A 13,554-nucleotide genomic window follows, 5' to 3' on the forward strand; every position below is an offset into this window, starting at 1 on the left:
ATATACACACATATAAATCTCACCGTCACCTGCGGAAACGCACACTTTGACCCGTGGGATGGACTGTGGCTGTGCGGCATGTCACTCTGTGAATTTGCACATTTGTGGGTGTTTGATGTGTGAGTGTGTGTTTGTGTGTCAGTGTGTGAGTGTGTGTAGGATGTTCTTATGCAAGCGTTAGTCATCCCTGCAGTCTCTGTACCAGAGTACGGGAGCAGATCTGCCTCCAGTCAATCATACACAGCAGGAGTACTTACTGCAGTACTGCAGTAGGTACTCCTAGTACTAATGCAGGGATTGATTGACAGCTGGCGAGTTGCTGTGTTACCTCAGAGTTCAGAGAGAACTTCAGGGCCGTGTCGCTAACTTCCCAGAATCTGGAATCATCCGGCAAACCTGCACTTTTCTCTGCAGCTGTTTAAACATCCCACTCCACACTGTGACCCCCTGCAGTCTATCACAGAGTTTTTAACAGAGAAACGACTGAGGTTCCACCTAAGCTACAGCTCAGCGACATCTATGCCACCTGGAGTCATTGCATACCCCCCCCAACAGTGCTTCCTCGACCTCAGTCGGACACATCCAGCACTTCACCGGCTCCAACATGGCTGCCAAAGAGAGCATTACATCACCTCAGAGCTCTGTATGCTGCTGCTGTATGCTCTGCATACTAACGTGCAGGCAGCCATGCAGAAACAGACCCTGGATTTGAAAGGACTTCTGCAGGAGACCTTAAATGAAGGCGAGGGCAGTTTCCAAGAAAGCTAAAATCTGTACGAGTGGAGGTTCTGGTGCGCTGGTGGCTACAATCGAGGAGGCACACCGCCAGCGAGCAGGGCGAGCACAGAAAACTCCAGAAGGCTTTTCTCCGATGGTTTCCGAGGAGTTCACACACTGAATAAAGACCCGGACCACGGCCACTGCTTTTTGATTGCACCAGAACACACACAAACACACAGTATGGGAATAACAACATCCAAACACACACACGCCACAAAGAGAGCAGGAAGGCAGCAGAGAGCCAGACTGGGCCAGACCAGTACTCCAGCACCCACTCATCGATCCGTGTTAAACAGAAGTGCTGCAGAGCCTGTGGACTAACCAGGTCAAATGATTAAATATGGGACCCGCTCGGCAGCAGGCCTTCCTACAGCTCTGGTGTCCCAGTAACGAGCAGACAGAGCGTGCAATAAATTTGAGTGCTTTTGAGCGCATATAGTCAAGCTAAAGCCCACATTTGATTGACTAAACATCCATCACACACACACACGTATGTGTCATGGTAAGAGAGTGTGTGTGGAAGTGGTATACAGGAAAGAGAGGAAATAATGAAAGGCAGCTCCACCCAGGAGGCCCCGGCCCGCCCTGCTCCACTTGCGCTCCAGAAGTCCAGGTGGTCAGTGTCAGGACGAGCGTTCACTGTGAAGTTGCGTGATGCTTCGTTTCGTTTCTGCTAAACTTCAAATTATTAGTTAGTCAATCAGATCACGTTTATTCACGTGCACCAGCCAATCACCACCGAGAGTCCGATGGGCTGACCCGCCCCATTCGGCATCAGGACGAATGATCACCATCACCCCACACACACACACACACACACACACACACACACACACACACACACACACACACACACACACACTCAGCTTTATGTCCAACTCCCACGGTCACCATGGTGATATATGTATGATTTCATTCAAAACAAGAGGATGAGATTTAGCCCAGTGTGACTGATTTATGTGTTTTTAGATCAGGAGGCTAACGGCGTTCTCACAGGAATAATAATGTGCATGTTTCAGTTTCTGGCTGCACAAATCCAAAAATAAAATCAGCCTCCAAACTTTGATCACCACTTGATCATAGCCTGGCTCAGGTAAACCCAGCTGAGTAAACTCAGGACACGAAGACACGCACAGCTACTCGCTCACGCGTGTTTCGACACATATTCGGACAAACAGGAATGTGGCCCATTACTCCATTGCTTCATACCAATAACCAGGCTTGTGCCAATAGCACGCCCGCCTGATTGTGCAAGACTCACAAAGGCAAAGGTTTCAGGTACAGACAGCGTTGGCGTGGTGCTGGTTTGTATGTGCCAACTGTAACACTGTAGCAGTAATGATGTCACCACAAACTCTCAATATAAACATGTAACAAAATCACTTACACGTGTTACCGATACTTTATTGATTTTAATCACGATCAGCGACAGCTGTTACTGAGTCAGCTGCTCCTCACTCCTCACTGCAGTGTGTGTGTGTGTAACATAGCACTGGAGCACTGAGCTCTGCGGTCACGCAAGCCTGAGCAGCGTTCAGGAAGTGGGTCAGTGAGAGAGGCAGGGAGGGAGGAGTGGTGAGGAGGTTAGTTAGGAAAGGAGGGAGCATGTTGGGGTACAAATGTGAGCAGAACATGAAGTACGAAGGAGAAGAGACTGGAACGTTTCCCTGTGGAAAACAATCCTGTTTTACTGGGAGCATGTGCTCACACGTTACACACGCATGCTAACGTTGTGTGTGTGTGTGTGTGTGTGTGTGTGTGTGTGTGTGTGTGTGTGTGTGTGTGTGTGTGTGTGTGTGTGTCTTTGCATCCCAAAGAACACTGAAGGCCTCACCCTACTCTCTCTCTCCTTGCCGCATGCAGGTAAGAGCCTGCTCACTTACAACCCACACACACACACACACACACACACACGCGCGCACACACACACACACACACACACCTAAAGTTTCCATCACTGTCCTGAGCCCTTCAGTGAAAGCAGTGGGTGTTTATGACCTATTATGTTACATCACACTATGGTGAGACTGCGTCACAGTTGCATCACATCTGGACTGCCAGAGCGCCGCGTTTCTAGTTCGTGATGAGTTCCTGCATCGGGCGGCTAGCCGGCATCTGTGAGGTCGTACTCACAGGAAGTCGAGCTGACGGCTCTGAATGAGGCCGATATCTGTCCTGTGAGGTGACAGCAAGGACACGCATCTGTCGCACCAAACCTATTTATAACACACACACACACGTACACACACACTCCTCTCTATTACTCTACTTTAAAACCTAGTCCTTTTATAGTTATTTTTAATTGTTGTTTCCTTCTTGGATAAAAGGCACCAAAGTGCGTGTGTGTGTACTGAACCATATCTGTGTGCTGACTGTGATGGCTTGAGTTCCTCAGTAACTGAGCTGATAAACAGTGTGCATGTTCACATCAGCCTGAGCACGCCTTCCCCTGGCACATGGTTACTACGGCTATATGCCATGCAAGCGTGTGTGTGTGTTTGTGTGTGAGCTCTCTCTCCGTGCTCGTTTACACCATGGCATGGAAATTTCCTTTAACCTTTTCTCTCGTTTACACCAGTGCCCTTGAGAGTTGTCACACACACACACACACAGCCTACGTGGCGATAGAGGGCCCAGCCGTCCTTCTGTTGATACTATAAACTGTGTGTGCTTAGCTCATAAAACCATCAAATCTGCTTATCAGTCAGATGATTATTACTACAAATACTACTACTAGTCACAGTACTATCAGCCTCCTGCTTACAATTACTACAAGCACACAAGTACTCGGCCTCCTGCTGCTGTGTGTCTGACCAAAACAACACAAACCAGTGCTTCACACTTTACAACAGCTACATCAAACAAGTACTTATATTACAATCACGGCTCAAGAGTTGGGAGTTCACCTTGTAATCGGAAGGTTGCCGGTTCGAGCCCCGGCTTGGACAGTGTCGGTCGTTGTGTCTTTTGGCAAGACACTTCACCCGTTGCCTACTGGTGCTGGTCAGAGGGCCCGGTGGTGCCAGTGTCCGGCAGCCTCGCCTCTGTCAGTGCGCCCCAGGGTGGCTGTGGCTACAATGTAGCTTGCCATCACCAGTGTGTGAATGGGTGGATGACTGGATGTGTAAAGCACTTTGGGGTCCTTAGTGACTAGTAAAGCGCTATACAAATACAGGCCATTCACCATTTACTACTACTAGAAAGCAGCTTCTAAAGCTTCTACTACTCAGTGGAGTACTCTTGCTCTTGCTGTTTACTATACTATTGCCAGTACTTGTTTCAGTTGCCACAACTTGTATCAGTTGTACTTCGTGTGCTGCAGTATAGTATTATATTTATACTATGCCGCTGCAGAACTACTGCAGTATTTTGTAGGTACTTGTTAGCAGCAGTGAGGTGACTTTTATCCCATGAGAAGGTTCAGTAAGGTGGAGCAGCTGCTGGGTGGTGCCGGTGCTACAGCGTGGTTCAGTGAGGAGTGAGCGAGCACTGGATGCAGACACGTGTGATTGAACGGAGCTGAACGCTGCCGTGCGCCCTGAATGTCCTCTGCTACAAGGAGAGCGTATGACAGGCTGCCTCGCACAGGTATGAATACAGGTGTGTACAGGTGAGATTGTGGCATGCCCTGTGGTACGCCTCGGCACAGAATACTTGAAACTTCCCATCATACGCAGCTGCCGCCGGCTGGGAAAAGATGTGCCGAGGCTAGTCCAGAAGTGCCGAAAGTTATTACTGCGAGCACTACGACACGAGTGACGGCGAGGAGGTGCAGCTTTAACTCGGTCCAGACGCTCAGAATTAAAGAAGCGCTGATCATGCTTCCGATGACACGTTGGCTCAGGTATGAATACAGTGTTTGAAGCCCGGGGTTTCAGAGAGACGTACTTTTTATCACACAAAGCGGCTCGCCCTCTACTCTTCTTCTCTGATGCTCGCAAGGCCTTCTCGTCCTATAATCGGATGCACATGTGTGTGAAAGTACAAGCGCGGTGATGCTTGAACTAAGGAGAAGACCTGTTGTTGTAATCTCAGCCAGTAATCCTGCTGGATTACAGGACGGCGCGACACTCGGGTACCAGGGTGCAGCTGATGTTTGTGTCCTCCCATCGCAGACATTTTTACAGCTCCATACCTCCGAGTCGACGCCAGCCCAGCCAAAACATTGGCAGCGTGACAACAAGAGAGAGAGAGAGGCGCCCAGGCCTCGCCGATCAGCAGCAGACACATTTCACAGACAGAGCCTCACCCACCACAAGTCTGAGCTCAAACCCAAACCCAAGCATCGTCAAAGCCTCTGCAGTGCTCACGCTGCATGAAGGTCCACTCGGCCCGGCAGCAGAATCTGTTTCCTAAATGTGTCACATGCTTCCTCCTGTACAGACGGCAGGCTTCACACTGTTCTCGTCACCTAACTGCCTTCATTTTAAAAACAGACAGGCCTCGGCCGTGATAAATCAGGTAAGAGACACAGAGAAGTTGAAGGAAGTAGGGCAGGCGGTGAACTCTGCGACCTCCGGTCCTCCATGTTTCCCTCCGCAGCCCTGAGCTGGAGGCTGGATTCCCTCTGCTTCACCTTCCTATCAGCCTGCTACACAAAGCCACAGCAGGAGCAGGTGCACAAAGAAAACCAGCCTCACACTCATGTTGACACTATCAATCCCGACACAGAGTCCGTGGGAAGAATACAAATCACCTGTACAGGTTAGATAAGGACGTTCATGTGGAAGCATCCACGCTCAGGAAAATTTAGGAAAAAACCTCTGATTTTACGAGGAAAGACATACGCACGCCTTACTTTACCACAGGAAACGTCCTGTTCCTGGCATTAAGTAAGGACCACAACACCACAATCAGATCCTCATCAGGCTGATTGTGGACCGCACAGCGCACGGCTCACAGAACCAACGAACAGCTGCGGAGCATCTTCTTCCTCTCTGCACGCCGCAGGACCCCCGCCGCCACCACAAGCACACAACTTCACAGCCAAAGACCTGCAAACCTGCCCCGCTCAAACCTCATAATGACACCAGGGTCCTGTGTGCCCATAATTCAGCTCGCCTCATTCACGGTTACACTCAGCATCAGCATCAGCTGACTCTGAAGTGACAGAGTGAAGCCAAAACTGGTTCAAACTAGAAGTCAGAACAAAGCTCCAGTCCCAAAGGACATCCCTGCTTGACCTGCTGCAGTCCCGTGGTTACTGTTTTGATGGCTTGTGATGATTTAAATGGAGTGATGTGAGCTGAAGCTCTGAAGGAGCCAGAAAAACAGAAAAGCTGAGAAAAGTGTGAGCTATGGCACAGCCTGTAAGGCAGATCATCTGCATTAAAGCAACAACCTGGAACCTGGCCCCAATGAACAGATTTACACGCTGAACATGTGCATGTGAGAGAGGATTGCTGACACATTTATTCCACTACGAGATCCTCCGGAGAGCTCAAAGTGACCAAAGCAACCCACAGCACGACCAACGGCTCTCAGCCACAGCTTCAGGAGGAAAACGATGCGCACGAAGACAGCGGACTCAAGTGGTTAAAGAAGAAGCTCTGAGCAGCTGTGAGGTCAGTAAGCCTCTGCTAGCCCCGTTTATGGAAACTGGGCTAAAGGTGACGCTGCCTCAGCTACTCCAGAGCAGAAACACAAAACGGCACATTATGAGGAGGTACGCTCGCCCGGCCTGAATCTGGAGGTCAGTGCTGATTATCTGCAGGAATATGTGACACCACTGAATGACCGTGAGGATCAGAGCACCTGAACACTCAGGTGAGGCTTACGCAGCATTAAAATCACCAAAATCTCATCTGTGATGCTGAATCCTTCATTACAGAGAGACCGCTCACCTGCAGAGCGCGCGCACACACACATGCACACACACACAGTCGTTGAAGGTGGCCAGGCTCTGAGGCGGATTCTTGATGAACCTCGGAGGGATTTGAGAGGAAGAAACCAAATTCCCAACACACACACACAACAGGAAACACGATCCACACCACCATCAGCAGGTCTGCTCTCATTGGCTCGGAACCTGCCCACTTACCGCTCATTTCCTGTGCCCTGAACTCGGTCTGGCAGGTGTTCCAATAGCCACACCGAGTTACTGCAGTGTATATTAGCAGCATGGTAAACACACACATCGCTTCTGGACACACGTTGCATCTAAAACTGCCGCTGTGTGTGTGTGTGTGTGTGCGCGTGTGTGTGTGTGTGTGCGCGCGTGTGTGTGTGTGTGTGTGTGACAGGTGAGTCACTGCAGGGCTGCAAGCTGAACACACTGCACTGCAGCACTGCACATCACGACTCCCACAGACAGATAAAAGAAGGAGAATGGCCAGGAGAAATGGAGAAAACCTTCAGAGATGTAGATCCTGTCTGCTTCTGGATGTGATGCCTGCATCCATCGCTGCCCTGGAACTTCAAAGCTCACCTCTGTCAGAGTCCACCTGCAGACTGATGTGGTTTATGTCAGGTAGGCCGAGCATCACAGGAGGAACACACCTGCTCTGGTTCTCATGATCTCCACCCTTCATCACTGCTCCTGTCAGCTATTTGTGCACTGACGCCACACACGAACTCAGAGGCATGGTGGCAATGGGCTAAATCTCCATGAAATGAACACGATAAACAGCACAGAGCGATTTTCAGCTTCATCACAGCTCTCATGTGGCTTTGGGCCCAGAGGAGGCCCAGAGTGCTTCACAGAGTGTGTGTGGGGCCTTTTTAAACTCAGCTGTGAGCAGCCTCTGATCCTTTTCATGATGTTAACCACACAATTGAAAGCCTTCACACCAAGAATGGTCCAAACTTCAGCTGAGAGACTGTCTGAGCTGCTTCCTGCACAGCACCAGGTCAGCCACGAGTGTGCTGCTGGTTGGAGTGGATACCTGAGAGGACGTCCTGACGCTCCGCGTCCTCGAGCTTCAAATATCTGGAGTCTGAGTGGAGCGTCTCACCCAGCGCAAACACAGCGGTGAGGCTGGTGGGGCACGTCTGCTCCAACCCTAAACTGAGCGCGTTCAGACTTTTCTGCATGCTTCAGGATTTATTTCAGGAGCACAGAACGGTTTTTACGACGCCCACAAACAGGTGCAGCCACTTCAGTGCCCCGTGACCTCAAGACACATGCAGTGAAGACGGGAACGTCTGCCTATGTGTCCCCCCGTTTCCTGACATCAGTCGACACACATGACTCTCTGTGGCTGCAAGGTCACAGTCGCCAAGCCGAGCTAATCGTTGACCAGCTACAGTGAAACAAGGTGAGTGTCCTCGAGCCAGCCCTGCCCAGAGTCCAGCTGCAGCCAGCTGCTCATTTTACACACCTGATCCAGCCGGCAGCCTGATGGCGCTCAGCCCCTGCAATTGGGGTTGGCTGGCTGGCCCGGGCGTCCACAGTTCATTTAAGCTCTGAACAAGCTGCTTGTTGCGCTCTCCCAGCACACGTCAGCTGACTCCGTTTGATCTAAAATCACATTTTGCAGTGAACGTTTTTCCAGCTGAGAGCGACCTGTCTGCACGCCGCTCGCTGGGAGGAAACACTGAAGGACGGCATCAGCCTGACCTTTCAAACACTGAGCCGTCTGCTGCTTTGCTCATCAAGAACTCAAAGCAAACTGGGGAAATGCTGTGGAGCAGTCAAAGTTAGTGAAACAGCACACACAGAGGCTGCAGCAGGCAGGGAGCAGGTCTAAGACAGGCGACAGGAAAAGGAAATGACAAGCTTGAGTATGAAAAGAGAAGAAGAGAAGCACGAGGAGGTGGAGGAGGGGAGGAGGCGGTGCTGGCACTCGCCTACGTCACGGTGACGCCCCCTCCCCCCCTCCCTTCCTCCACTACAGCTCACATGACTGCAGCGGGCCTGTTCTGTAACTCCGGTCACGAGGAGAGAGTAGTATTACAATGAGCAGCCGGCAGGGGCGAGAGCCATCCACACACAGTGAGAGAGAGAGCAGCCTGCTCCAATAACCTCAGTGAATATTAACATGTTCATGCACCTCAGCGCACCGGCACCTTATCACTCTGTACAGGACCCACGTAGGGATAGCAACAACCACCCGATTGGTTCGTCTGCTCTTTATCTCCAAGGACTCTGCAGCCCAGCCTCGCAGGACACACGTCCACATCGCTGTCCCCGCCGCTCCACGCCAAGCTTCGACTCCATTTTGTTTCAGAGCAAACTTGTTCATGTTCTGATCGCACGTTTCACTCTCAGTTCAGCCGCACACGCTCAGAAGCACCAGAGACGTGTTGCTGCTCACAACAACACGGCTCAAGACTGCAGAGTGTGTGTACCAGCTGGAGACACACACACGTAAACATGTCATACACACAGCATGGACACTCACACACCAGTACACACACTGCCACTTGTTTTGCACATATTCAACTCTGTATATTTTATATATTTTATTATTATTATTATTATTTTATTTTATTTTTTTACTATTTAATTTGTAAAAATGTGTATACACACACACACACACACACACAGGAAAATATTTAGTATACACATCCAGAAATGCATACACTATTATATATTGTACATATATTTATTAGTTTCAGGTTGGCCATTCTTGTATTTTGCTCGTTTGTGTTGTTGTGTTTGCACATCTCTGTTGCTTGTGGGGCTCGCACACAAGAATTTCACTCGCATGTGCTGTGCCAGTGTGCCTGCACATGTGATGTGACAATAAAAGTGATTTGATTTGATTTGATTTGATGTGTGGGATTATATTTACTATGATGTGTGTGAGGGTTGCCCCAGGCTGTGTGTTTGTAACGTACTATACTGTGTGTGTGTGTGTGTAACAGTGTGTGTGTGTAAAAGTACATGTAAGTGTATAAATAGTCCACAGTCTCCCCTGTATACACACACACACTCACAGTAACCTGCTTAAGCTGCCAATCAGCTGTGACAAATCCCCCCACCGCCCCAGCCTCAGCCTGATCATCTCCACTCACACACGCGCACGTGCACACGCACAAGGACAGACGGAATAGTTTGCGCGTGTGCCCCGCACGCAGCAGATGGAGATCAGAGCCGATAAGTTCCGGTGTCGCGTGAGAATTTTTCATTTCAGGAGCGTGCACGAGCAGAGTTCCCTCCGCGCACAGCACGAGGCTGCTCGGATACACGCGGGTCCACTCCACGCATCACCATCATCATCCTCACCCCGATTCACCGGTGACCTCTCCCCCTCACACACACACACACCGGTTTAACGGGGAAAAAAACACCACGTGACCCAAACAAACGTTTTGTAACGCGCGGTTACGCAAAGCCTTACAAAACGCTCTGAGTTCACCTGAGCGGAGCCGCGCGCCCTTCCTCGCTCACAGCACCAGCACCGGATTCGGCACCGGGACCGGCAGACCGGAGCGGGACGCACACAGACAGGTCCCCAAACACGGACACTATCTTGCACACACACACCAGTTTTAATCCCGAATATGACGAACAGTTCACGCGTGAGGACACAACACGTGTCCCGGTCTGCGTGCCGACAAGAAAACTTCCTCCAACACTGCGTCAAAGTCACACACACACACACCCGGACCCACGCGCATGCAGACTGGGTCGGGATGCCGCCGCTGGCTCCCTTCACGCGCCCCGGTCCGCAGAGCTGCATGTGCACGGACGGTCTCTCACCTGGCTGCGCGAGCTCTCTGTCAGGTAACTGAAGACGAAGGACGACAGCTCCTCATCCAGCAGCGCCGCGCAGTCCGCCATCTTCCACTGAATGAGGAGCCGCGGAGCCGGGCGGAGAGTATAGCGGGAGGAGGAGCAGCGGCGCGGGAGCGCGCCTGCAGGGGGCGCCTCTGCTCACCCGCACACCACACGTGCGCGGATCGCGAGCGTCAGGATCGGCGTACCTGAGCGCCCACACAGGGACAAACATGAGGCCCGGGACCCAGAGGCGGCCCCCGGGGGGCTTAATTTGTGTGGCGTCATTTGCCCGGACCCCGCTGCTCTCTCTCTCTCCCTCACACACACACAAACACACACACAGTAACACTCTCTCTCTCCCTCTCTCTCACACACACCCATACACACACAGTAACACTCTCTCTCACACACACACACACACACAGTAACACACTCTCTCTCTCTTCTCTCTCTCTCTCTCCTTTTCCCTCACACACACATACACACTCTCTCTCTCACACATACGGTAACACACCTGCTCCTCACTCTAGACTCTTCATAACTTTGTTTTGAAAAGCACAGGTGTGGACAGCATCCTGTGGCGGTTGCCAGGCAACTGTAAAGCCAACTTCTGTCAGTCACTGAGTCAGCCTGCTGCCATTGGCCGAAGGCATTCAGGTGAGGGCCTCGGCGCTGTGCCCTGGTGCCAGTGATGCTGCAGGCTGGTGTTACCGACACTTTTAATAATTCCAGCTTCTGAGCCGCGGCGTCACTTTTACAGGATGAATTACCATCAATTTACAAATCCTGAAAACATCTGAATGAGCAGCAATAACAAAACAGCTTTTAGCATTCCTGAATGTAGACGTGCCTGTTGGGTCAGCTTAGCGGACAGAAACAACATATCGATCCAATACCAATAACTGTATCAGTACTATCGATATTTGGATCAATCCCACCTCCATCTTTGGGTGGAGAAGAGGGGCAGGTTTGCAGGTGCTGTGAAATACTGAAACTTCATGTTTTGTCTGATAAACTGATCAGCAGGGCCGATATCAGCCTGCAGTATTTACTTTAGTCTTTCTTTGTTGTAATTGAGATTATGTTGATTAATTATTCTTAAATGAGTAAATCAGCCAGGTGGGCTCAGCATCGGTCAGTCAGGCCGGGCAGGTGAGCCTGCTTTGCTCCCAGCTCACTGGATACAGCCAGACTTCATGATTCCTGGGAACACGGCGGGTTTGAGCCCGCGCTGGAATGGTAGCGCTGGGCAGGATGACTGCTGTGTTTGCTTCGGATTACTCCTCACCCCCCACCCGACCCTGTGGCTTGTCACGTGTTCCATAATGTTGTGCTGTGGACATTTATGTGCTTTTTTGTGCAGAGGAGTTTTTTTGTTTCCTGTTCTCATGCTGTCCTCCTAGGAGCCAAGCATGAGTAGAGGTCTCTTTTTTTCCTCTTGTACTTTCCAATTGTAGTGTATATTTCAGTGTTTGTTTTCTGTAACGCTACCGATCTCCGACCTGTATCCCCATGTGATGTCGGTGTTGTGCGTGTAAGGTCGGGGGGGAGGTCGGGTCCAATTTCACTGCAGGGCAACCTGCATGTGGCGAATAAAGCCTCGATTGATTGATTGATTGATTGATTGATTGATTGATTGATTGATTGATTGATTGATTGATTTCTCTGTGTGAGATCGAAGCAGCGGATTAAGTGTGAGCTGTACACAGAGCCGGCTGTGTCTGACCTGAGTCATCCCACAGGGTCAGCTCCACGTCAGCACATACTCACTTTACCCCAAGTTATACCAGAAAGATGCTTTAACGTCCCCAACATATACACTCACTGGCTACTTTATTAGGTATACCTGTTCATCTGATTATTACACAAATACCTACTCAGCCAATCACACGGCAAGACGAGCAGCTGAAGTTCAGACTGAGCATCAGAATGATGAAGAAAGAATGTGGCATGGTTGTTGGTCTGAGTATTTCACACACTGATCTCCAACCATCTCTGAGCTCAGAGGAAATAATCAGCCAGCAGCAGCTCTGTGGGAGGAAATGACTCGCTAAGGTCAGAGGAAGATGGACAGACTGCTTAGATAGGAAGGCAGCAATAACTCCAATAACCACTCGCTACAACCAAAGTCTGCAGAAGACCATCTCTGAACCTTGAAGCAGATGGGCTCCAGCAGCAGACGACCACACCAGTGTCACTGCTGTCAGTAAGAACAGGACAATGAGGCTACGGCTAACACAGACTCTCAAACCTGGACAACAGAAGCTGGAGAAACATTTCCTGGTCTGACAGTTTAAAGCATGGATCCATCCTGCCTGTGTCCATGTTCAGGCTGCTACTGGTGGGATTTTCAGTAAAAAAAAGCAGGTCCAAACTGGTATTAGCAGGTGTACACAATAAAGTGTCTGGTGAGTGTATCTCGTGCTCCGGTGCAAAGTTTCTAATGATGAGTCAGTATATAAACAGTAACCCTGTGAGGCTGCTTCAAACACTCGTTTATCACAGCGTTTCTCCTCTGGGATCTGTGTGATGTCACAAATTGAGGATCTCACTAACGCAGCACCAGGTGTGAACAGAAACAGCTCGTTTCAGACCGAGGACTGACGGGGGAGGATACAGAAGGCTTATTCTGAATTGTGAATCATGCAAAGCTGCCCTGATAGAGCCCAGGAACAAAGAGTGGAGATGGAAATGAGCAGAATAAATCAACTTTAATGTGACTGCGTGTTTCATGTACTGTAACATTATCAGATTATTGTGAAAATGCATTCCAGGATACGTTGCCCATAATATTACATAACGATCCATTATTGCTGTATGATGCAATCCAAAGCTTCATTGACATGCAGACTGCAGAATGTGCTGTGACTGCTGTGAGTCTGTGTAATGGCAGCTGTTCCAGATAGAAAGCAGCGGGAAAATGGAGACGCACACAGTGATTGTAATGTGATTACTGCAGAGCCAAGTTTTTGCTCTCATTTTGCTGTCGGTCACAGAAACGTGCTCCTCGATCCAAGTCTTATTTTGTAGTTGTGACTGATGATGTTTGGGACAGCAGCACGTCTGTGGGAAGCATCCGCGCCACCTGTTTGAGGGTCTGAATGTTCATG

The 13,554-nt window shown here is 50.2% G+C and overlaps 1 protein-coding gene across 1 annotated transcript in view; it reads right to left on the reverse strand.

Moving 5' to 3' along the window:
• ppargc1b (peroxisome proliferator-activated receptor gamma, coactivator 1 beta) overlaps positions 1-10,638 on the reverse strand; it is a 58,426-nt gene extending 47,788 nt beyond the window's left edge. Inside the window, exon 1 of the mRNA XM_080900571.1 lies at positions 10,427-10,638. Within this exon, the coding sequence (XP_080756697.1) occupies positions 10,427-10,507 (81 nt within the window). The 5' untranslated portion in view covers positions 10,508-10,638. The remainder of the gene's footprint in view (positions 1-10,426) is intronic.
• Between the last annotated feature and the right edge of the window lie 2,916 nt (positions 10,639-13,554).

The sequence above is a fragment of the Rhamphochromis sp. 'chilingali' genome, assembly GCF_963969265.1.
Source record: "Rhamphochromis sp. 'chilingali' genome assembly, chromosome: 13".
NCBI classification, from domain to species: Eukaryota; Metazoa; Chordata; class Actinopteri; order Cichliformes; family Cichlidae; genus Rhamphochromis; species Rhamphochromis sp. 'chilingali'.